This window comes from Neomonachus schauinslandi, chromosome 15, assembly GCF_002201575.2.
Source record: "Neomonachus schauinslandi chromosome 15, ASM220157v2, whole genome shotgun sequence".
Taxonomy (NCBI): Eukaryota; Metazoa; Chordata; class Mammalia; order Carnivora; family Phocidae; genus Neomonachus; species Neomonachus schauinslandi.
In genome coordinates, this window is record NC_058417.1 from 14,821,846 (window position 1) to 14,846,463 (window position 24,618).

General features: G+C 47.6%; 2 protein-coding genes across 4 annotated transcripts in view; both read left to right on the forward strand.

Annotated features, from left to right (window-relative positions):
* PRPF8 (pre-mRNA processing factor 8) overlaps positions 1 to 20,085 on the forward strand; it is a 35,598-nt gene extending 15,513 nt beyond the window's left edge. For 2 of the 3 annotated variants that reach the window (XM_021704500.1, XM_021704501.1), the window contains exons 25-43: positions 9,944 to 10,191; positions 10,468 to 10,647; positions 10,855 to 10,990; positions 11,105 to 11,274; positions 11,423 to 11,552; positions 11,673 to 11,819; positions 12,016 to 12,176; positions 12,487 to 12,678; positions 13,073 to 13,310; positions 13,446 to 13,574; positions 15,103 to 15,216; positions 15,298 to 15,471; positions 15,771 to 15,964; positions 16,700 to 16,939; positions 17,039 to 17,180; positions 18,887 to 19,027; positions 19,171 to 19,310; positions 19,415 to 19,617; positions 19,750 to 20,085. In XM_021704500.1, the coding sequence (XP_021560175.1) occupies positions 9,944 to 10,191; positions 10,468 to 10,647; positions 10,855 to 10,990; positions 11,105 to 11,274; positions 11,423 to 11,552; positions 11,673 to 11,819; positions 12,016 to 12,176; positions 12,487 to 12,678; positions 13,073 to 13,310; positions 13,446 to 13,574; positions 15,103 to 15,216; positions 15,298 to 15,471; positions 15,771 to 15,964; positions 16,700 to 16,939; positions 17,039 to 17,180; positions 18,887 to 19,027; positions 19,171 to 19,310; positions 19,415 to 19,617; positions 19,750 to 19,904 (3,234 nt within the window). In that variant the 3' untranslated portion in view covers positions 19,905 to 20,085. Of the gene's footprint in view, positions 1 to 9,943; positions 10,192 to 10,467; positions 10,648 to 10,854; positions 10,991 to 11,104; positions 11,275 to 11,422; positions 11,553 to 11,672; positions 11,820 to 12,015; positions 12,177 to 12,486; positions 12,679 to 13,072; positions 13,311 to 13,445; positions 13,575 to 15,102; positions 15,217 to 15,297; positions 15,472 to 15,770; positions 15,965 to 16,699; positions 16,940 to 17,038; positions 17,185 to 18,886; positions 19,028 to 19,170; positions 19,311 to 19,414; positions 19,618 to 19,749 lie in introns of those variants that run through there. The other variant, XM_044921853.1, reaches the window with a different exon arrangement.
* An 802-nt stretch (positions 20,086 to 20,887) lies between these two features.
* On the forward strand, positions 20,888 to 23,862 carry LOC110593191 (Rab interacting lysosomal protein). Its single transcript, XM_021704428.2, has 9 exons — positions 20,888 to 21,115; positions 21,190 to 21,283; positions 21,371 to 21,477; positions 21,567 to 21,800; positions 22,083 to 22,228; positions 22,611 to 22,733; positions 23,358 to 23,441; positions 23,714 to 23,800; positions 23,832 to 23,862. The coding sequence occupies exons 1-9, from the start codon at positions 20,888 to 20,890 to the stop codon at positions 23,860 to 23,862; spliced, it is 1,134 nt and encodes a 377-aa protein (XP_021560103.2).
* Positions 23,863 to 24,618: the final 756 nt, after the last annotated feature.

Below are 24,618 nucleotides of genomic sequence, written 5' to 3' on the forward strand. Positions count from 1 at the left end.
CTGACCCTCCCCCCTCTCATGTGCTCTCTCTCATTCTCTCTCTCTCAGATAAATAAATAAAATCTTAAAAAAAAAAAAAGATTTTATTTATTTATCTGAGAGAGAATGAGATAGAGAGCACGAGAGGGGGGAGGGCCAGAGGGAGAAGCAGACTCCCTGCCGAGCAGGGAGGCCGATGCGGGACTCGATCCAGGGACTCCAGGATCATGACCTGAGCCGAAGGCAGTCGCCTAACCAACTGAGCCGCCCAGGCGCCCCAGTTAAGCTTCTGACTCTTGATTTCGGCTCAGGTCATGATCTCAGGGTTGTGAGATCAAGCCAGGACTCCCTTCTCAGTGGGGAGTCTGCTTTCTCTCTCTCTCTCTCTCAAATCTTTTTTAAAAATGGGGTTACTGAATGTGTTATCTAGTTCAGAGATCTTTTGTGAGAATTCGTGAATGTAGTAAGTTATATTATTCAATAAATTGCTTAATAAACATTTGCTGTCATTAATTACAGGGATCAGGGATTGTGATCAGTTAATAAAATACTGGAATTTATTTCCTGAGGTGTGGTAAGGTAAAGTACTTAGAACAAAATTTCTTGGTCTTCCAAGATTGATAATAGAGGGAAATATCCAGTAGGGTAAGAGATGGCTGGACCTTAAGGCCCTGTTCTTGTCCTCTAAAATTTCCTTCCTCCTTGGACTCTTGGAATCATTGCTGCCACTGCCACTTTATTTATTTTTTTTTTTAATTTTTTTTTTTTTTAAGATTTTATTTATTTATTTGACAGAGAGAGACACAGTGAGAGCAGGATCACAAGCAGGGGGAGAGGGAGAGGGAGAAACAGGCCTCCCGCGGAGCAGGGAGCCCGATGCGGGGCTTGATCCCAGGACCCTGGGACCATGACCTGAGCCGAAGGCAGACGCTTAACGACTGAGCCACCCAGGCGCCCCGCCACTGCCACTTTAGATCCTCTCGTCATTCTTGCTTTAGGTATAATGTAGCACACTAGCCCGAGCTTGGAGATAGGACCGTTCCCTTCAGTCCTAGTAGGAGTTATAAAATAAGGCTGGGACTTTTTTTTTTTTTTTAAAGGTATTATTTATTTATTTGACAGAGAGAGACACAGCGAGAGCAGGAACACAAGCATGGGGAGTGGGGGAGAAGCAGGCTTCCCGCGGAGCATGGAGCCCGATGCGGGGCTCGATCCCAGGACCCTGGGATCATGACCTGAGCCGAAGGCAGATGCTCAGCGACTGAGCCACCCAGGCGCCCCAAGGCTGGGACATTTAAGCAAGGTTTTGGTGAGGACCAGTAACAGAAGGAAAACAGAGATGGACGTAGATAATCTGACTTATAAGGTGCAGCTTTCTTTCTTTTTCCTTTAAGATTATTTATTTATTTGACAGAGAGAGATCGAGAGAGCACAAGCAGGGGGAGTGGCAGGCAGAGGGAGAAGCAGGCTTCCTGCTGAGCAGAGAGCCCGATGCGGGACTCAATCCCAGGACCCTGAGATCATGACCTGAGCCAAAAGCAGACGCTCAACGAACTGAGCCACCCAAGCATCCCAAGGTGCAGCTTTCTTAGCTTCAGTTTCAGAAGGGCCTTATGGCTACCTTCTTGCTTGGTTGCCTGCCTTCCCACTCTGCTTCCCTCACCAGGGAGTCCCTTTCTGCATGTCCAGGTGACTTGAAGTCTAAAGCCAGAGGGACAGGGGCGCCTGGGTGGGGCACTTGGGCAGCTCAGTCTGTTAGGCGTCTGCCTTTGGCTCAAGTCCTGATCCTAGGGTCCTGGAATCGTGCCCCATGTCAGGCTCCGTGCTACGCGGGGAGCCTGCTTCCCCCCCACCCCCCGCACTTGTGCTCTCTCTCTTTCTCTAAATATATATATATTTTAAAGACTTTATTTTTTTTACTTGACAGAGAGCACACACAGCAGGGGGAGTGGCAGGAAGAGGGAGAAGCAGGTTCCCCGCAGAGCAGGGAGCCCGACGCGGGGCTTGATCCCAGGACCCTGGGAACACGACCTGAGCCAAAGGCAGACACCCAACCAACTGAGCCACCCAGGAGCCCCTAAATTCTTTTTTTTTGAAGATTTTATTTATTTGAGGGGGGGGTAGGGGCAGAGGGAGAGGGAGAAGCAGACTCCCCACTCAGCAGGGAGCCAGATGTGGGGCTGGATCCCAGGACCCTGGGATCATGACCTGAGCTGAAGGCAACCGCTTAACCGACTGAGCCATCCAGGCGCCCTCTCTCTCTCTAAATGGATAAAAAAAATCTTTAAAAAATGAAAAAATAAAGCCAGAGGGACAGACCTCAAGGGAACATCTATACCTGGCAGTAGATGTATTTCTCTGTATTTTGGGGGTTTTGTTTTGACTTCTATTTCACATTATTTATTTTTAGACTTAATTTTTTATTATTTTATTATTTTTTTAAAGATTTATTTATTTGTCAGACACAGAGAGATAGGGAACACAAGCAGGGGGACTGGGAGAGGGAGAAGCAGGCTTCCCATGGAGCAGGGAGCCCGGTGTGGGGCTTGATCCCAGGACCCTGGGATTATGACCGGAGCCGGAGGCAGATGCTCCACCAACTGAGCCACCCAGGCACCCCTAGACTTAATTTTTTAGAATAATTTTAGGTTTATAATAACTTGAGAGGAAGGGACAGAGATTTCTCTTATACTCCCTGCCCCCACACATGCACAGCCTCCCCCATTATCAACACCACTCACCAGAGTGGTACCTTCTTTACCAAGGATAAACCTACACCAACGTATCATAATTATCCAAAGGCCGTAGTTTACCATCAGGTTCACTCTTGGTGCTGTATTTTCTGTGGGTTTGGACAAATCAAATTTTGGTAAGTCGTGTCTTTATTTTCATTCAGTTAAAAATATTTTCTAATTCCCCTTGAGAGTTTTTATTTCACCCATATATTTTTTAGAAGTATGCTACTTAATTTAAAAATATTTGAGGAGTTTCCAAGTATTTTTGTTATTAGTTGCTAGTGTAATTCCATTATGGTCAGAAAACATACTTTGTATGATCTTAGTTTTTCCAAATGTCTTAAGACTTGTTCTGTGGTCTAGCATATAAGGTCTGTCTTGGTGACTGTCTCATGTATATTTGAAAAGAATCTGTATTCTTACTGTTGGGTAGTGTTTTATAAATGTCAGGTCAGATTGAATGATTGTGTTGTTCAAGTCTTTCTATATCCTTAATGATTTTTTTGTCTACTTCTGTCAATTACTGAGAGAAGAGTCTTGGAAATCTCCAATTGTGGATTTATTTATTTCCTCTTTCAGGTCCATCTCTTTTGTTTTGGGGTTGTTTTGTTTTGTTTTTGGAAGGGGTTGTTCAGAGACACAGTTCACTTTATTAAAAGACATTCAAGCTTTGGGGGGTGTGACTCAGTCTGTTAAGGGTCTGACTTCAGCTTAGGTCATGAACCCAGGGTCCTGGGATCAAGCCCCGTGTCAGGCTCCGCACTCAGCAGGGAGTCTGCTTGTCTCTCTTCTCCCTCTGCTGCCGCCCCCCCTTTGCCTCTTGCCTCCCCCCGCCCCTCACTTGTGCTCCTGCATGTGCGCGTACACTCTAATAAATAAATAAGACATCCAGTCTTTTAGCGTAAAGCCACATGACGTTTTTCAAGAAAATTATATTTTTTGAGCATGGAAGAATTTCTGAAGTTCAGAAATCTGGAATCTTTAAAATATTTAGAAAAAATTACCCATATAACAATTAGGTTGTAATTGTATAAAAAGGCAGGACATTTTGTTGAATACAACTGAAAGTTGGGCAAAATATAATTGGCTTGCAGATGGAAAACCAACAAGAATTCATCCAAGCTATTAGCAGGCTTAGGGGAGTGGGGGGCCATTTCATTGATACCAAAATGCAAACTGACAAGCATTTTGTCCAAGGAGGAGTGAACCTGAATACAGGTGATGACCAAGGGAGTGCGCCAGATGGAGAGCTATGTCATGTACCTCAAGAGACCGCTAGGGTTAGAACTGGAATTTGTAACTGGTAAACACAAATATACCACTACTGTTTGTTTGTTTAAGATTTTATTTATTTATTTGACAGAGACAGCGAGAGAGGGAACACAAGCAGGGGGAGTGGGAGAGGGAAAATCAGGCTTCCTGCTGAGCAGGGAGCCTGGTGTGGGGCTCGATCCAAGGACCCTGGGATCATGACCTGAGCCGAAGGTAGAGGCTTAATGACTGATCCACCCAGGCCCCCCATGGTTTTTTTGTTGGTTTGTTTTGAAAGATTTTATTTATTTGAGAGAGAGAGAGAGACAGAACACAAGTGGTGGGGGGGAGAGAAGCAGTCTCCCCACTGAGCAAGGAACCCAACACAGGGCTAGATCCCAGGACCTTGGGATCATGACCTGAGCCGAAGGCAGGCAGCCTTGTAACAGACTGAGCCACCTAGGCACCCCTACAGAGACACTTTTTTAAAAACGATTTTATTTGTTTGAGAGTGAGCGAGAAAGAGCATACTAGTGGGGGGAGGGGCAGAGGGAGAGGGAGAAACGGGCTCCCTGCTGAGCAAGGAGCCCAACTTTGGGCTTGATCCCAGGACCCTGGGATCATGACCTGAGCCGAAGGCAGACACTTAACGGACTGAGCCGCCCAGGCCCCCGTACAAAGACACTTCGATACGTAATGAGCAACTCTTGTTGATACCCCTGGAAGGAGTATGTATTGTTCATATCCCTGGACATAATTACATGATTTTTTTGAGTTTTCTGCTTCAACAGGACCACCATTTCTTTTTGTGTTATATGTTTTGAAGCTCTGTAATTAGGTGTATATTCAGGATTATCGTGGCTCTGTGTCTAGCATGGAGCCCAGTGCAGGGCTTGAACTCACAACCCTGAGCTCAAGACCTGTGCTGAGCTCAAGAGTCAGATGCTTAACTGATTGAGCCACCCAGGCGCCCCATAGGATTATTACATCTTCTTAATTGATTCTTTTATCATTATAAAATGCACCTCTTTATTCATGTAATATTCTTTGTCCTGAAGTCTACTTTGTCTAATACCATTAATGCTACTGGGGCTTTGTTTTGTGTTTGCATGGGTAGCTTTTTCTATCTTTACTCTTAACTTCTAGTTAAGTTTAATAGAATATTAAATATAGTTGGGTTCAAATCTGCCCATCATGTTCTTTGTTTCTTAATCTTTTTTTTTTTTTCCTGCTTTCTTTTGGATTGAGTGGGGGTTTTTTTGTTTTTGTTTTTGGCTTTTTAAGATTTTTTTTTTTTTTAAGATTTTTATTTGTTTATTTTACAGGGAGAGAGACAAAGTGAGAGGGAACACGAGCAGGGGGAGTGGGAGAGGGAGAAGCGGGCTTCCTGCTGAGCAGAGAGCCTGATGCAGGACTCGATCCCAAAACCCTGGGATCACGACATGAGCTGAAGGCAGACACTTAACGACTGAGCCACCCAGGCACCCCGTTTTTTGTTTTTTTTTTTTTTAAGTAATCTCTGCACCAAGCATAGGGCTTGAATTCACATGCTCCACCAGCTGAGCCAGCCAGGTACCCTGGGTGGGTTTTTTGTTTTGTTTGATTTAGTTTCACTCTTTGCTTAGTAACTACATGTATTTTTTTGTTTTTTGGGGTGTTTTTTTTGGTTGCTCTGTACATCTCTGACATATTACAGTCTCTACCGTGCCCATTAGTCTACTACTAAGATCACTTTGCATGTAGTACGAGAACCTTACAACACTGTACTTCCATTTATTTCCCCCCTCTCTTTGTAGAATTTTTTCATATGTTTTAACTGTACCTGTATTATAAATACAACAGTTTATTACTAATTTTTCTTTAAATAGCCTTTATCTTTTATAAAAATTACAAAATGAGCAAAAATATCTTTTACATTTTACTCACATACTTCATCTGGTTCTCTCCATTACTTCATGTAGATCCAGATTTCCATCTAGTGTTTTCATTCTGCTTAAAGAATTTCCTTTAACATTTCTTGTAGTAACAGTCTACTGGCAGTGAATACACTCTGCTTTTGTTTGTCTGAAAAGGTGTTTACTTTGCCTTCATTTCTATTAACGTAAACTGTTACTTTCTTTTGCAATTTTACAATGTTATTAATTCCATTAGTGTAATTTTTTTATTTCAGATCCTGTAATTTTTATCTCTAGACATTCTGTCTGGGTACTTAGTATCTTTTCTCTCCTTATTGTGTTCATGTTTTTCTTTATATATTCAAGCATAATTATAAGATTTGTTAAATAGCTGTTTTAAAAAGGTCCTTGTTTCCTGATTTCGTTATTTGTGTTATTGCTAGGTCTGTTTCTGTTGATTGAGTTTTTTCTGATTATGGATAATTCATTCCTGTTTTTTTTTTTTTTGCATGAATGGTAATTTTTTATTACATGCTAGAAATTTTGAGTTTTACATTATTTATAGGTTTTGTTAAAGAGAATTGTGTTATGTGCAGTTCAGTAACTTGTGGATTAGTTTGATCCTTTTAAGACTTGCTTTTAAGCTTGGTTATGGCAAATCTATAGCCATATATTTGTTCTGGAGTTAATGTACCTCCATTACTAGGTTGATAACTTTTTTGGGGCTCTACCCAATTCCCATGTATTACAAGGTCTCTCTACTCTGGTAGGTAGGAACACAAACTGTTGGCAGCCTTATATGAACTGTGGGACTTGTTTAGCTTTCTGATCTGTGGCGTTCTTTTTTATTATTATCATTTAAATTCAGTTAGCCAACATATAATACATCATTAGTTTCAGGTGTAGAGTTCAGTTAATCATCAGTTGCCTATGACACCCAGTGCTCATCACATCCAGTGCCATCCTTAATGCCCATCACCCAGTTACCTCATCCCCCCACCCACCTCCCCTCCAGCAACCCTCAGTTTGTTCCCTAGAGTTAAGAGTCTCTGGGTGTTCTTCTAGACCTTGGAGTTTTACTGCATACAGATTGGCACTCAGCCAAAAGATCCCTTCATGGATCTCCAGAAATCGCTTTCTGAGAATTTGCTTCTCTCTAGTACTTCTACCCCACAAATTCTAGCTGCCTTGGCCTCCTGAATTCTAATCTGTGTCTCTTCAATTCAGTGAGACTATTGGGCTTTGTTTCCGTTACCCCTCCATGTGTATGGTGCAGCTGGGAAACTGCCAGTAGGCAGGAAGCTGGGGCAATTGTGGGGCTCACTTCATTTGTTTGCTTTTTCTCAAGGGTCATGGTCTGTGTTGCCTATTTGTCAGTTGTCTGAAGATACTGTTTTATGTATTTTGCCTAGTTTTGTAGTTCTTTATAGTGGGAAGGTAATTTCTGTGGCCCCATTAGTTTTCATTCCCTCTATTAATTTCTAGTAGTTTTTCTCATCCCTTTTCCTCCTCTGCCCACCCCAGATTACTTAACTATGTTTGCTCTTTTTTTTTTAAGAGGTATTCAAATAAGTCAATTTTAATAAGATCCTTTACACACACACACACACACACATTTGCTACTGAAAATTGAAATAGCACAAAAAAATTTTATTACAATTTTTGAAAACCACAAAATCTAGCGTACACATCTGCCCTAATCATGCTCTAACCAAACCACCCAAAGTTTTCTGTGTATTCCTTCTGCACAAGTTACTTGGCTTCCAATTTTTGAGGTTAGGTCTTGTCTTAATGACTTCAGGCCTCTCAAACACACAGGCAACACTCAAAATCTATTAGTGCTTCCTTAGGTCAAATCAAAAGGTGGACGTGTACTGAAGTCACTCAAATGCAAACTACAGGATTCCTCACAAATTACTGGTATGAAGGTAGAAAAGATACAAAAAGAAAGACTTTATAATATCATAGATTACCAAAATATTACAGTTTGCCCTAACATAGAGCAGCTTTCCGAAGCTGCTGCAAAATGATCCTAAAATCACTAAGAAGAAACTGTACAAGAATAAAGTTTATGTTTACATTGGCTCTACATCATAATTATTCTCCATGCTGGTTTCCTCAGAAAGATCTTTGTGATACAGGCAGTGATGACAGCGGCATCTAAATCTTTCTACTCTTGATTCACCCTCCTCAGCTTCCTTCTGCTGTAGATCTTTTTGAAGCTGGGACCCCGGGCTGTGATAGCGCTGGTACTGAATCATTCGAATCATCCTTGCCATCCTTTCTTTCCGAGCAGTTAACAAAGTCCTTACTCCAGTCCTCCTCCCGCTGCTGCTAAGGATGTGCTCAACGAGCCCCTGTGGTTTCTTCTCTCTGTCCTGCTGCTGGGGTGGATATTCTGGTAGAGGGAAAGGGAGTTTGATACTAGAGTCGATAGTCAATTTACCAAGGTTCTTTGTTAATACTTCGGAGATAGTTTGAGAAGCACCCGAGCCTTCCTGGGACTTCTCTTCACTGGGCATCTGAGATGATCCCAGGGCGCAGGTTGGGTAAAGCTGCTTTGGCGAATCCATTGGAAGCCTAGTCACAGATCGAAGCTCCTCCTAGATCTTCGGGGGCCAGTGGGAGGTGATGCTCAAGGTTCAACTTGCTACGAAGTACCCTGGGAAGAACTTTATAGCCCAAAAGGAGCGAGAAAAACCCAAACTCCTTTGGAGTGGCGAGAGAAAGAACAAACCTCCGAGTTCCCATCGGGTTTCCTCTTAAAACTACCACTATATTTGCTCTTATATTAAGTGTTTATATTGCCTTAATTGATTTTTTTTGAGATTAAATTCACACTTTAAAAATGTACAATTCACTGGTTTTCAGTATATTCATAAAATTGTGCAACCATCACCACTATCTAATTCTAGAACATTTTATCACCCCCAACAGGAACCCTATACCCATGAACAGTCATTCATTCCCCATTGTTCCCCCCACATCTAGCTCCTGGCAATCACGAATCTTCTTTCTATGTGATTTTGCCTAATCTGGACATTTCATATAAATGGAATTGTGCAATATGTGACTTTTTTGCCTGGTTTCCTTTTTTTTAAGATTTATTTATTTTAGAGTGAGAGAGAGCACGTGTGTGCGAGTAGGGGGTGGGGCAGACCGGGAGAGGAAATCTTCGGGCGCCTGGGTGGCTCAGTCGGTTAAGCGACTGCCTTCGGCTCAGGTCATGATCCTGGAGTCCTGGGATCAAGTCCCGCATCGGGCTCCCAGCTCGGCGGGGAGTCTGCTTCTCCCTCTGACCCTCCTCCCTCTCATTCTCTGTCTCAAATAAATAAATAAAATCTTAAAAAAAAAAAAAAGAAAAAAAGAAAATCTTCAGACTCCCCACTGAGCATGGAGCCCGATGTAGGGCTCAATCCCAGGACCCTGAGATCATTGTCTGAGCCGAAACCAGGAGTCAGATGCTTAACTGACTGTGCCACCCAGGCGTCCCTGTCTAGTTTCTTTAACCTAACACGTTTTAAAGATTCATCTGTGTTGTAGCATGTATCAATACTTGAACCTTTTCATTTATGAGTAATATTCTTTTATATGGATATACTACATTTTGTTTAGCCATTTGTCAGTTGATGGACATTTGGGTTTTTTCCCCCCACTTTTTGGCTATTACAAATAATGCTGTTGAGAACATTTGTGTACACATTTTTGTGTGGACATATGTTTTCATTTCTCTTGGGTATATACTTAGGAGTAGAATTGCTGGATCATATGGTAACTATGTTTAACCTTTTGAGGTGATTCAACCATTGTGCCATTTCACATTCCCACCAGCAGTACATGAGTGTTCCATTTTCTTCACACACTTGCCAGCAGTTGTCACTGCTTTATAGCCATTCCTGTGGGTGTTAAATAGTATCTCATAGTAGTTTTGATTTATATATACTTTCCTAATGACATTGAGCTCAAATTTTCCTTGAGAACTAGGGAGAATTTAATTAACTGAATCAAGTAGTCCCTACCACCTCCCCCCACCCCTGCGCCGCATAGCTCACGTATAATTTACTTTCTCCCCACTTTTTTCAGATTGTGAATAAGTGGAACACAGCTCTTATAGGCCTTATGACATACTTTCGGGAGGCGGTGGTGAACACCCAGGAGCTCCTGGACTTGCTAGTGAAGTGTGAGAATAAGATCCAGACACGTATCAAGATTGGCCTCAACTCCAAGATGCCCAGTCGGTTCCCTCCTGTTGTGTTCTATACCCCTAAGGAGTTGGGTGGACTCGGCATGCTCTCAATGGGCCATGTGCTCATCCCCCAGTCTGACCTCAGGTAGGACTTGGTTGAAAATCTTGCTACGGGTGCCTGGCTGCCTCAGTTGGAAGAGCATGCAACTCTTCATCTCAGGGTCATGAGTTTGAGCCCCATGTTGGGTGTAGAGATGACTTAAATAAATAAATAAACAAAAAAACTTTTTTAAAAAAGGGGGGAAAAAGAAAATCTTGCTAGACCCTATTTCTTTACTTTTAGGTTTTATTATTTTTATTTATTAATTATTTATTTATTTTATTATTATTTTTTTCCTAAACTTGATTGTGCCCCAAACAGGTGGTCCAAACAGACAGATGTAGGTATCACACACTTTCGTTCAGGAATGAGCCATGAAGAAGACCAGCTGATTCCCAACTTATACCGCTACATACAGCCATGGGAGAGCGAGTTCATTGATTCTCAGCGGGTCTGGGCTGAGTATGCACTGAAGAGACAAGAGGCCATTGCTCAGAACAGGTACACATCCAGGAAGGCATAGTAGTCCCGTCAGGAGTGTGGAGGGGTGATCTTTGAGCCTTGCATGGAGGTCAGGAGCAGAGCATGCCATATTTTTATGGAGACAAGGAAGTACGTTCTACATCTGACCCTTTTGCCCTTGGCCAAGCGGGGAATGCTAAACTCTCTGTGAACACATGCTTGACTTAGATCTTTTTTCTTTGACAGACGACTGACCTTAGAAGATCTAGAAGATTCATGGGATCGTGGCATTCCTCGAATCAACACCCTCTTCCAGAAGGACCGGCATACGTTGGCTTATGATAAGGGCTGGCGTGTTCGAACTGACTTTAAGCAGTACCAGGTACATGGAGGGGATGGTAGAGATTTTCCCTGAATTAAAAGAATCCGTGGTCCGTGCCAGGAATCTGGGGCAGTAGGCACCCAGAAGCTTGATGGTACCCGCCTTGCCATCTAGGTTTTGAAGCAGAACCCTTTCTGGTGGACACATCAGCGGCATGATGGGAAGCTCTGGAACCTGAACAACTACCGTACAGACATGATCCAGGCCCTGGGTGGTGTGGAAGGCATACTGGAACACACACTCTTCAAGGGCACTTACTTCCCTACCTGGGAGGGGCTTTTCTGGTGAGGATTCTCTTCTCTCCTTACAGTAACCTGTCACAATCCTCTGAGCTCAACCCTTGTGTGCTTTTTTGTTCTCCTCTGGTGTTTACCAGAGAGCAGTGCTCTGGGAGATGGCAGGGCATCACTTTAACTGGCCTCTTCTTCCCAGGGAAAAGGCCAGTGGTTTTGAGGAGTCTATGAAGTGGAAGAAGCTAACTAATGCTCAGCGATCAGGATTGAACCAGATTCCCAATCGTAGATTCACCCTCTGGTGGTCCCCAACCATCAACCGAGCCAACGTGAGTATGATTGATAGATCTGGGAGACAGGAAGCTAAAAGCAAGTGTTTCTACTTCCTAAATTATATCCTAAGAACCAAAGTCTCTTGACTTCTGGTGTCCCTCTCTTTTTCCTGTCAGGTATATGTAGGCTTTCAGGTGCAGCTGGACCTGACGGGTATCTTCATGCATGGCAAGATCCCCACACTGAAGATCTCTCTTATCCAGATCTTCCGAGCTCACTTATGGCAGAAGATCCACGAGAGCATTGTGATGGACTTGTGCCAGGTGGGCCAGAATTGAGGGGAGAGGGGACCACCAAAAGTCAGGTCAGCCTACTGTGGCATATGGGAAATCCACCCTGGCAGCACTGAGGATGAGACTTGCGTTGTGGTGCCAGGTGCCACATTATCTGAAATTCTACAAGCCATCATTCCTAGTGGGCTTCCATAAGCAGTCATAACCTTTCTGCCTTTGCTTCCAGGTGTTTGATCAGGAACTGGATGCACTAGAAATTGAGACAGTACAAAAGGAGACAATACACCCGCGGAAGTCCTATAAGATGAATTCTTCCTGTGCAGATATCCTGCTCTTTGCCTCCTATAAGTGGAATGTCTCTCGGCCCTCATTGCTTGCCGACTCCAAGTAAGTGCCTTATAACCAAGCCCTAGGCATTCAGGAAGCTTGGTTTTACTGTTCTTCTAGCAGTGCTACTTTAGGAATTGTCCCTGTCTGCTTTTCTTTCTGATTTGGGTCCAGTGCCATCCCTGGATCCTGTCAACACCCTCAAAGGTCTGCTGATTCTTTGGGTGAGGGGCTTGCTGATCGGAACAGGCAAAGGGATTGGGAATTTTGAGGTTGAGATGTAGTGATTGAGAGTTCATGTGGTTCTGGGACATTGGTGATATTGGTGGCTTCTTGGAAGTGTGGATTCCTGACCTCTCTCTACCCGCAGGGATGTGATGGATAGTACCACTACTCAGAAGTATTGGATTGATATCCAGTTGCGCTGGGGGGACTATGATTCCCATGACATTGAACGCTACGCCCGGGCCAAGTTCCTGGACTACACCACAGACAACATGAGTATCTACCCTTCGCCCACTGGTGTGCTCATTGCCATTGACCTGGCATATAATCTTCACAGGTAAGTTGGTGCTCAGAAGCTGGTCTATCAGCTCCATACTTTATTTATTTATTTAATTTATTTTTTAAGTAAATTACGGCCAAAGTGGGGCTTGAAGTCAAGATTCTGAGATCACAGAGAATTGTACACAGAGGCAAGGAAGAAAAAGTCAATGACCCAGAAAAAGAAAGTGCCACCTTGGCAAACTAAAATACACATGTACGTTATAAAGTATGGGGCCAATTCGGGTGCCTGCTGCCACACTCAGAGTATGTACATGTGTTTTTTAGTGTACCTGAGCAGACACTTGTCTGTCTGGCCAGCAGTCTTGTCTTTTTCTCTAGAGTTCCATTTTACCTTGTTCCTAGGGCTGCCAACCTGGTCTTCACTCTTCTTGCCTCTTCTATTCCCATAGTGCCTATGGAAACTGGTTCCCAGGCAGCAAGCCTCTCATACAGCAGGCCATGGCCAAGATCATGAAGGCAAACCCTGCCTTGTATGTGTTACGTGAACGGATCCGCAAGGGCCTGCAGCTCTATTCATCTGAGCCCACTGAGCCCTATCTGTCCTCTCAGAATTATGGTGAGCTCTTCTCCAACCAGATTATCTGGTTTGTGGATGACACTAATGTCTACAGAGTGACTATCCACAAGGTGAGAATTAGAAGCAATGTAGGGATGTGGGCTCTGTATATGCCTATGGGAGGGTGATGAGGCAAATGTGTACATACGGGGTGAAGGCACAATGGTTGTGTCTAGGCCATGCTAACTGATGTCATCATTCTTTAGACCTTTGAAGGGAACTTGACCACCAAACCCATCAACGGGGCCATCTTCATCTTCAATCCACGCACAGGGCAGCTGTTCCTCAAGATAATCCACACATCTGTGTGGGCTGGACAGAAGCGTTTGGGGCAGGTGAGCCAGTTAAAGGACAGAGAAGCTGTAAACTTTTTCTACCCCTTTTTCTACCTCTTACTACTCCTTTTTCTTTGGGGGGTGTATGTGAGAGACAGTGGGTGGAGGTAGGGAATATCTTCCTGTTTCTCTCTCAGAGATTAAGGGTATCTCATTTGAACCTTTTCCCTGAATTACTTGAGAAGTTCTCTCCTATAGGGGGCCCAGCAGTCTGTGAGGTCCTTCATTACCTACAGTTGGTCTCTGTTTCTTGACTCTCCCATCTTTAACCTATCTGGAACGAGACTACCAAAAGTCACATTTCTAAAACAACAAATATTCTTAAAACATCACTTTTACCTAATTTCTACCTCTAAGCCTTTGGTAGCCCGTTTCTTTTTGCTGAATTAACTCTTCTTTGGTTTCCTAGACGCTTAATATCTGGCTGGGTTATAACCTGTCCAACCATGGTTTCTCTTCCTTTAAAACCTGTTTCCTGGGCACTTGGGTGGCTCAGTCGGTTGAGTGTCTGGCTTTGGCTCAGGTCATGATCCCATGGGCCTGGGATGGAGTCTGAGTCTATCAGGCTCCCTGCTCAGTGGGGAGTCTGCTTCTCCTTCACCCTCTGCCCCTCCCCCCCACCCCCCCACTTATGCTTGCATGCTTTCTAATTAATTAATTAATTAAAAACTCCTGTTCCCAGGGACACCTGGGTGGCTCAGTCGGTGAAGCGTCTGCCTTCGGCTCAGACCATGACCCCAGGGTCCTGGGATCGAGTCCCGCATCGGGCTCCCTGCTCAGTGGGGAGTCTGCTTCTCCCTCTCCCTCTGCTGTGCTCTCTCTCTCTCTGACAAAAAGTAAATACTTAAAAAAAACAAAAACAAAAACACCTGTTTTCTCTTGTAAACAATCTGGTGTCCTACTATCCCCAAACTCTTGTTCATTTCCACTTCTGTGGCTTTGCTTATATAGCTTCTTTCTAGAATGAACTCTCTTCTTTACTCTGTTAATCACAGTCTTACTTGTTCCTTAAGACATTTTTCTTTGTGCAATGGGGCACCTGGGTGGCTCAGTCGGTTAAGCATCCGACTCTTGATTTTGGCTTGGGCTGTGATCTCAGGGTTGTTGGATCGAGCCCTCTCATACAGCTCCACACTGAGTGCGGAGTCTGCTTGAGATTCTTTTTCCTCTCTGCCCCTCCCTTCACTTGTGTGCGTGCACGCTCTCTCTCTAAATAAATAAAGTCTTCCTGTTTCTTTATGTAGTTTTTTATGATCTTTAGCCTTAATTTATTTTGTCCCTGACATATTATGTAATTAAATACTGGTTTGTGGTACATCTTGTATGACTTTACTTTGGCCAGCTAGGTTGAAAAAGCCCTTTGGGCAAGGCCATTTGACACTTTTTTTGCATCTCTAAAGTACCCAACATTCAATAGCAGTGCACAATAGAAACGTAGGTTGATTATTTCAAGACTAGGATCTTTTGTTGTAGTTGACCTTGAGATGGTAGAAACTCAATTTCTGTTTCCTCCCCTCTTGCTTTTTAGTTGGCTAAATGGAAGACAGCTGAGGAAGTGGCTGCCCTCATCCGATCTCTGCCTGTGGAGGAGCAGCCCAAGCAGATCATTGTCACCAGGAAGGGCATGCTGGACCCATTGGAGGTGAGAGGTGGGTGAGGTGGAAGAGAGGAGGGCTGAGACCTGCAGTCTCTGTTTCTAATCTTGGACTTGATCTTGTTTCAGGTGCACTTGCTAGACTTTCCCAATATTGTGATCAAAGGATCAGAGCTCCAGCTACCTTTCCAGGCTTGTCTCAAGGTGGAAAAGTTTGGGGACCTCATCCTTAAAGCCACTGAACCCCAGATGGTTCTCTTTAATCTCTACGATGACTGGCTCAAGACTATCTCATCCTACACGGTATGAAACACTAACAAAGAGGGTCAGTCTAAGAGGAGTGGGTCTGGGGCCATGAGACAATCCTGTGCCTTCCTTAGCTTTTTCCCAGGTCCCCTATGAGGTCATTTTCACATCTTCAACCTGTGGATGAGATAGCAACTCTATGCTCCACATATAAAGTTGACTGGGGGATTAGGGGAGGCTGTATCTTAGAGGCTGAAATCAATTCTTGGGTTCCCTGAAAGGATAGGATCGAGGAAAGGGGGAGGATATCTAGTGGCTGATCCCCTGCCCCCCCTTGCTGCCATATCTCTTCTCAGGCTTTCTCCCGCCTCATCCTGATTCTGCGTGCCCTGCATGTGAACAATGACCGCGCGAAGGTGATCCTGAAGCCAGACAAGACTACTATTACAGAACCACACCACATCTGGCCCACTCTGACTGACGAGGAGTGGATCAAGGTGGAGGTGCAGCTAAAAGATCTTATCTTGGCTGACTACGGCAAGAAAAACAAGTGAGCAGTGGTGGTGGGGAGACAGATGGAAGATCCTAAAAGGAACAAATGAATGGTTCAGTATATGGTTTCTGGGTTTTTTGGAAACATTTAGGTTCAGAAATTTCTCAAGGAATTGTCCCGGGGCTGCCTATAGAAAAGAGGTAGGCAGTGTCTTCAGATAATGTAGAAAATGTCTGTGTTTCAGGTCTTCGGTCTGATTCTTGGGCATTTTTTCATGTTGCCATTTTGAGCAGGGCATTTCTTTACTGTCCATACATTACAGGAAGTTTTAACATCCCGGATCCCCAGGTACCATTGCTAACAGCCCACACACACCCCTTCCTTCCCCCTCCCTGTCATTGTGGCAACCAAAAAGAAGAATGTCCATAGATTTCCAGGTACGCCTAGGGTGACGAACAGTACTAGCTGTGGTTGAGAACATGTTCTAAGGGTTTCTATTTTTGAGACTTGTCCATAAACCAGGGCATTTGTGTCAAAGAAAAGAGGAATGTCTGGCTACTGAGCAGGTTTGAGCATGGCTGAAAGATGTACATGCACAGAGCCATCTGGGCTGTGATAAATCTTACCGGTCTTAGTACGTGTCCACGTCACACTTCCTTTACAGATGCCACTTGAGGATTGTCTGGGGTAAGGGTCTGGGGTCCCCTGTCTTACCAAGTTACACTCTTGCCTTTGGGACATAACTGACCGAGGGAAAGGGATCTTGTGGTGTGATCCATGCTGTCCCCACAGTGTGAATGTGGCATCACTGACACAGTCGGAAATTCGAGACATCATTCTGGGTATGGAGATCTCGGCACCCTCACAGCAGCGGCAGCAGATAGCAGAGATTGAGAAGCAGACCAAGGAGCAGTCTCAGCTGACAGCAACACAGACTCGTACTGTCAACAAGCATGGCGATGAGATCATTACTTCTACCACCAGCAACTATGAGACCCAGACTTTCTCCTCTAAGACTGAATGGAGGGTTAGGTACTGTAAGGGACGGGAGGGCTTAGGGATGGCAAAGCCTACTTAAAACTCCCTGCGGTGCTAGGCTGGAGAAATGCTGACGTTCCCCACCGTTTTTAGGGCCATCTCTGCTGCCAACCTTCACCTAAGGACCAATCATATCTATGTTTCATCTGATGACATCAAGGAGACCGGTTATACCTATATCCTTCCCAAGAATGTGCTTAAGAAGTTTATCTGCATATCTGACCTTCGGGCCCAAGTGAGTAAGTGTGCTCAACTAGTCCATAGTGTGTGCCCAACATTTTATGTGCCTAAAACTCAACCTGAGATTGCCTGGAACTTAAGGTGCTGGTTTCAGGATTCACGGATGAGTAAATATATATATACTAAGAATGGCCGAGGGGCACCTGGGTGGCTCGGTTGGGTGTCTGCCTTCAACTCGGGTCATGATCCCAGAGTTCCGGGATCGAGCCCTGCTTTGGGCTCCCTGCTCGGTGGGGAGTCTGCTTCCCCCTCTGCCCCTCACCCCACTCATGTTCTCTCTCACTCTCTGTTTCTCGCTCAAATTAAAAAAAAAAAAGAATGGCTGAAACAGCAGGAAAGGTTTTGGCTCCCATCAAATATTAAAACATTATAAAGCTATGGCAATTAAGAAAATGATCCAAAATTTATTGGATGAGGGTAGCATATAATCAGAAACAGATTAAAAAAAAAGAAACAGATTCATGTGGATATAATAAATGTGTATCAGATCTGTAGAATTAAGGATGCCTTCTCATACTGAAACAATCAGAACCCTGCCTCACAACATATAAAAAATAAAATGCATGTAAAGATCTGCATGTAAAATACTAAGCTGTAGAGTATCCCAGCACTAAGGATAGCCTTTTTAAGACATAAAACCCAAAACCATAATCAAAATTAATAACTTGTGTATGACAAAGATGTACTAAAAACAAGAAAATATTTGCATAATTCTAAAAAAAGATGGATTAGAATCTAGAATAGGGAATTATCAGAAGTTGATTTAAAAACAGATAATTGGGACGCCTGGGTGGCTCAGTCGGTTAAGCATCTGCCTTGGGCTCAGGTCATGATCCCAGGGTCCTAGGATCAAGTCCCACATTGGGCTCCTTGCTCAGCGGGGAGCCTGCTCCTCCCTCTGCCTGCAGCTCCCCCTGCTTGTGCTCTCGCTCTCTGACAAATAAATAAAATCTTTAAAAAAAAATCTGAAGGTAGTTCAGAAAAGGAACTACAGATGGCAAATGAAAAGATGCTCAACTTTACAGGTAATCAGGGAATTCATATTGTATAAAACACCCAATTTGTGGCCTCAGGTTGGTGAATTTGAAAAGATTGTTGATATCCTGTGTCGTGATCTTACAGGAACACAGGTCCTCTTACTTTGTTGATGGCAGTGTAAAATTTAAAATACCACCTAGTGGGGCGCCTGGGTGGCTCAGTTGGTTAAGCGACTGCCTTCGGCTCAGGTCATGATCCTGGAGTCCTGGGATCGAGTCCCACATCGGGCTCCCTGCTCAGCAGGGGGTCTGCTTCTTCCTCTGCCCTCTTCCCTCTCGTGCTCTCTCTCATTCTCTCTCAAATAAATAAATAAAATCTTAAAAAAAAAAAAAAAAAAATACCACCCAGTGGTGGATTTCAAGATGTGTTCAGCTTGCGAAAATTCATGAGCCGTGTATTGGTGTGCTCATTTATTTATGGATACTATACAGATTATACTATGCAGATTCCTGGACCCCAACTGAGATTCTGATGTGGTAAGTCTGAGATGAGGTCCATGTTTGCATTTTTAACAGGCACCCCAGGTGATTCTGATGCAAGAGATTCTGACCACATTCTGACCTATTCTTTGTTCTTGGGGAAGGGAACGAAACACTGGGCTAACAGCCCAGAGTCTAGAGTGGTACTAAGAATCATTTTGGTTCTTGACCCCCTTGTTTCCAGATTGCAGGATACCTGTATGGGGTGAGCCCACCAGATAACCCCCAGGTGAAGGAGATCCGCTGCATTGTGATGGTACCACAGTGGGGCACTCACCAAACCGTGCACCTGCCTGGCCAGCTGCCCCAGCATGAGTACCTCAAGGTCAGTGGAGGTGTGGGAGGATGGGGGCTTTCTTCTGTCGGAGTGGTGGAGGGAAGGCAGCCGTGTTCACTCTCATGGAGGTGATTCCTATCTGCAGATGGGGATAGGGCTTCAAATGGCTTTTCACCTCTCTTTGCGTATAGGAGATGGAGCCCTTAGGATGGATCCACACTCAGCCCAATGAATCACCCCAGCTGTCACCCCAAGATGTCACCACCCATGCTAAGATCATGGCTGACAACCCATCTTGGGATGGTGAGAAGACCATTATCATCACCTGCAGGTAGGCTTTGGGCTCCCTTGGGAGGAAGTATGTGGGGCAGGCATTGCAGCACAGGGCCTAGAATGGTGGCCTGAGCTCTGACTCTGTCCTCATCCCTCTTTCAGCTTCACGCCAGGCTCCTGCACACTGACAGCCTATAAGCTGACCCCCAGTGGCTATGAGTGGGGTCGCCAGAACACAGACAAGGGCAACAATCCCAAGGGCTATCTACCCTCACATTATGAAAGGGTCCAGATGCTGTTGTCAGACCGCTTCCTTGGCTTTTTTATGGTTCCTGCCCAGTCCTCCTGGAACTACAACTTTATGGGTAAGTTGGGGAACACAGGGAAGTGGGGCTGGGGTTAGGCCATCACCCTTGGCACTTGGGGCTTGACTCTGGGCCCACGCTGGGTGAGGCAGGTGCACCTGGTTAGCAGTGGCCCTTTCCTTCTTCCCCAAGGTGTCCGGCACGATCCCAACATGAAGTATGAGCTGCAGCTGGCAAATCCTAAAGAGTTCTACCACGAGGTGCACAGACCTTCCCACTTCCTCAACTTCGCTCTCCTGCAAGAGGGTGAGGTCTACTCTGCGGACCGAGAAGACCTCTATGCCTAATTGTTTCCTCACCTCCCCCTGCTTCAGACGTCCCAAAGACTGGAACCTTTTACCCCCAAAGAAAAGCTGGTGACATTCAGCAGCTTGGTCCCTTTTCCCCCTATTTGTGCTTCTTGTGTTATGGTATCTGGTGGCTTGTAGTCCTGAGCAAAATATAATAATAAATTTTGTATAAATAGGAGTTTTTGTGTTTTGTTTGCTGCTCCCTCCCCCACCCCGGGTTCAAATTCTGGGTGTAGGGACGGCAGGAGACTGGACTTGATCACAGCAAAGTGCTGGCCTCAGCCTTAAAGGGGCATGAGGCCCCTAATCGGGCTGTGGACCAAGCATCCCCTAGATTCAAGGAACTGAGGTGGGGTTGGGCTTTCATACCCTTAGTGCCTTGACCACATTTACCAACTGCCCTTCAAAATATTTGCAAACCATCACTCCTTTCAACATCCTTTGGAGCGGCTGCTGCCATTTTCTGAGTCTGGAAGTTTGGATTTTTTTCCTCTGAAACTGTGGTGCCCAGCGTAGCCCCTTAATCTGTGTGTCACTGGTGGTTGGGAAAACAGGCACATGGCTGGACAGATGGCTGTCTCTGGCTGAGGCCAATGACAGCCCTCCTACCTCACCTCTGGCCTGTAGTACTTGGCAGCGAAGTTGGGCCTCATGACTCCCGACACAGGGGTGGAGCCTGGATTGGGCACTGTGGGGAGGGATTGACAAAAGTGACCACTTAGAGCCCTCAGCCTCAGCTCTTGGACGCCTGGCTGCAAGTAGGCAGTCCTGCTTCCTGTGACCTTGGGGGCTTGAACAGGACAGGGCCCAGGGGGCCCAGTGCACTACCTCCTTCCCCAAGCCTTTTTCTCTTAATCGCTCGTCTGTCGCTTCTTCCCCCGCCCTCTACTGCTTCCTGGGCCGGAACTGTTTGGCTTTTTCCTGCCCGGGTTAGGGTTGGAGGGGGCGGGCGTTGTCGCAGCCCTTAACTTTCTGGGAACATGGAGCCCGGGAAGGCGGTGCCTGGGGCGCACAGCAGCGGGCCTCGGGTGGCCGCGGGGTCAGAGACGGCCGCGGAGCTCGTGTACCAACTAGCGGGGGCCCTGGGCGCGGAGCTGAAGGAGCTGGCGCGCCGCTTCGGGCCGGAGGCGGCGGCCAGGCTAGTGCCACTCGTGGGGCGGACGCTGGAGCTCCTGGAAAAGGCTGCCGTGGGGCCGGACCCAGACTCAGTGAGTCACCGCGCTTCCCCCTGGCCACCCGCAGGGCTGGTGGGAGCCTCGCCCTCACAGCCTGGCCTCCCCAGCTCCAGGTGTCAGCGCAGCAGGCCGAGGTGGAGCTGCGGCGGCTGCGGGAGGAGAACGAGCGCCTCCGCAGAGAGCTGCGCTCTGGGCCACAGGGTGAGTGCGGGCACCGCCAAGGGGCGGCGGGGCGGGCCGGCTCGGGGCCTCCTCCCCGGGCCGCTGCTAAGGACGCCCCTTCCTCAGAGGAGCGCGCTCTCCTGAGGCAGCTCAAGGAGGTGACCGACCGCCAGCGGGACGAGCTCCGCGCGCACAGCCGAGACCTGCTGCAGCGCAGCCAGGAGACCGAGGCGGTGAGGGCGGGGCCGGGCGATGGGCGTGAGGCGGGGCTCCCCCGCTCCACCCAGCGACGCCCCGCCTACCTCTTTTGCTCCGCCCCCAGCTGCAGGAGCAGCTGCAGCGCCTCCTACTGGTGAATGCAGAGCTGCGGCACAAGCTGGCCGCGGTACAAACCCAGCTGCGCGCCGCGAGGGACCGCGAGAGCGAGCGCCAACTACAGCGCCGGGGGGCCGTGGAGCTGGCGCGGGACCAGGCCGGGGTGGCCGGGTACGAGCAGAGGCAGGAGCCCGAGCGGGCCACCGCCGACGCAGGAGCCCCGGGGACCCCTGAGGACCCGGTGAGTGCCCAGCACGGTACTCACAGGTCTGGTACTTGGTGGGCACTCGGGAAGGGTGCTGCGTAGCAGGTCCACCGGGAAGGTGGGAGGCGGCACACAGGCGCGCGGCGCCGGCCGGCCCCTGCTCCCACGCCCAGCCAGAGCACTGGGCTGTCATCTGTCGCAGCGCCCTCGCCTCCCAAGTCTCCCTGCCCGCCACTGGCTCTAGGAGTCCTGAGGTGGCCCCTGGGGCAGGGGAGCGCCGGTGGAGGCAGCCCTCGGACCGAGCCTGTCCTCCCGCAGGCGGGTGCCGTGCAGCAGCCCGGGCGCCCCTCCAAGGCAGGACAGTGCAGCTTCAGTCGAGAGGAGCTGGAGCAGATCCTTCAGGAGCGGAATGAGCTCAAAGCCACCGTGTTCCTGCTGAAGGAGGAGTTGGCCTACTTCCAGCGGTGAGGGCGGTGGGCAGGGGCTGGGAAGCTCAGGGGCTCCTCTCACACCTGTCCGGGGGCCTCACGTCACCTGCTTCATTCTGTGGTTCCCTGATCTATCCACAGTGACATGTGCCAGGCACTGTGCTGGACATCGGGAGGACATGAATCACACAGCCCCTGCCTTCCTAGAACTTCTTCCAAATGGGGGAGGAGGTAGTACAAAAAGTCACAGCAGTGGTCAAAGACAGATTCCTAGGAGGGAGCAACACCTAAGCTAAGTCTGAGGGGTGTGAGCAAGGCAGAGTGTTTCAAACAAAGGGAACAACATGCACAGGTACTTGGGATGAGACCGACTGTTGGCTTTCCCGCTGCTTACTCTGCCCTTTTCCCTCCTCTGTAGGGAGCTGCTCACAGACCACCGGGTCCCTGGGCTTTTGGTTGAGGCCATGAAGGTGGCTGTCAAGAAGCAGCGGAAGAAGATCAAGGCCAAGATGCTAGGGATCCCAGAGGAAGCAGAAAGCAGGTAAGTCCCTGCCTCCATTCCCACTGAGCCGGTCCTCTCTTGCTAATTCTGCCGAGCCTGATGACCCAGCCTGGTCATGCTCAAACCCAGCCTAATCACCCCTGGAGCCTACCACCTTAGCCTCAGCACTGCCTGAGCCTGTCACCTAGCCTAGTCACTTCTTCAACCTGCTAACCTGGCCTGGTCACCCCCTGAGCCTGCCACTCCAGCCTGGTCACCCCCTGAGCCTGCTGTCCAGCCTGCCACCCTTCTCTCTGGATCGCACTGCTCTGACTTGCCATGCTCACTATACCTCCTGCTGAAGAAATCTGGTAATGATGCTTCTCCACGTGAGTTTTTCAGTTTCCTGTCTTAGCTGAATCTGTTTGTTCTCAGAGGGTTAAGAATATAATTACAGCCACGTCAGGGCCTGCTGTGAGGCTATAAAATAAAAGCCTCAAGATGTCCTTCCTTCATCACCCTAGCACCTCCTCCTCTCCAGCCTTGAGGGTCCTGTAGTCACTCTATCCTCCCTTGGCTGTTCCTGGGTACTGGGCAGAAGGCTGGACATAGCTGGACTCCCCTTGTCCCCCAGGGCCTTGATAAATGACCCCCACATCTCCTCTCTCCCCCTCTCTGCCTCAGTGACGATGAAGACAGCTCATGGCTCCTGCTCTCCAGTGATAAGGGAGCCCACCCTCCACCCACTGAGTCCAGAATACAGAGTTTGTATGTTGGGGGAAGAGGAAGGGCAAAGGTTGTGGGGGTGAAGGAAGGGCCCCACCTTTGTTCTTCTCCCCTTTCCTGCTCCACTGACATTCATCCTGCTGTCCTGAGCTCTAAGCATGCCCCTCCCTCCGTTGGCCCTGGCCCCTTCGCCTCCTCAATACCTCATGCTGTCCTCCCTTCCTATTGTATCCCCTTTCCTTACCACTCCCTGAGCCCATAGCCTTGACCTCTCTAGCATGCAAGCTCAAAATACCTCTTGGTTCTCCCCCCAGCTTTGGCCTGTCCTATCAGGGTGAAACAGAAGTCCCTGAAGCCCAGACCAGCAGCATGGCTCCCAGTGAGCTAGCGGGAGAAGAGGAGGCCCCACAGCAATCCCACTTGGAGCCTGGGGGCAGCCCCACAGTCCTCAACTCCTGACTAGCTCTGCTCAGCACTTGACGAACATCTTTGTCTGGGGTGTCTCAGCTGCCCCCAGAGACCTGACTTTGGAATTGCGCTATGGGTGGATGTGTGGCCTCAAATGAAGACAGGGCTCCCTCCTTCTCGGCCCTCCCCAGGCTCTTTCCCAGTCCTGGCCTGAGCCAGGGCATGATGAAGAGCTCAGCCTACCTTCCTTCCCTGTATCTCTGTGCCAAGCCTCAGGGGCCAGATAAAAGTGCTTCCTTCCAGAGTCTCAGTTTTCTCATCCATAAAATAGAGAACTACCTACCTCCCAAGGCTTTGTGAGAATGGCCTAAGCTAATGTAATAAAGCAGCTGCCCACGATACCCAGAAATGGCTCCATGTCTGTGTGTTAGTCGTCGGCCCCTGCCTGGCTCCGCCAGGACAGGCTGTGGTTTCCTCACAGGGTCTTGTTGGTAGTGGGTGGGGAGCTTCTCCCGGCTAGGGCCTCACTTACGTAGTATGACCTAATGGAAAGACGTGGCTCCCCCTCTCACCGCACACCCTCACCTATCCCCCAGTGTCCTGGGACTTGCAGCTCCATCTTCCTGCCCCCTCCAGACTGCCCCCACTCAGCCTTCACCAAGGCCTTCCTTTCCTTTTCATTTCTCTGGTGTCTGGTCTTCCCAGCACCCACCCACCCGCCCTCTCAGGGAGGTGCCTCATGGCAGCCCGCCCCTTCACACTGGTTTCCTCAGGAAAGGCCTTGGAAGGAAGCAGGGAGGGGGTTGGGAGC

Bases quoted from the DNA above. Each gene is read 5' to 3' on its own strand.
- LOC110593191 (XM_021704428.2), top strand. From the start codon at position 20,888: ATGGAGCCCGGGAAGGCGGTGCCTGGGGCGCACAGCAGCGGGCCTCGG. The intron at 21,284-21,370 runs GTGAGTGCGGGC...CCCCTTCCTCAG, and splicing joins GCTGCGCTCTGGGCCACAGG to AGGAGCGCGCTCTCCTGAGG. The intron at 23,442-23,713 runs GTATGTTGGGGG...TTCTCCCCCCAG, and splicing joins GAGTCCAGAATACAGAGTTT to CTTTGGCCTGTCCTATCAGG.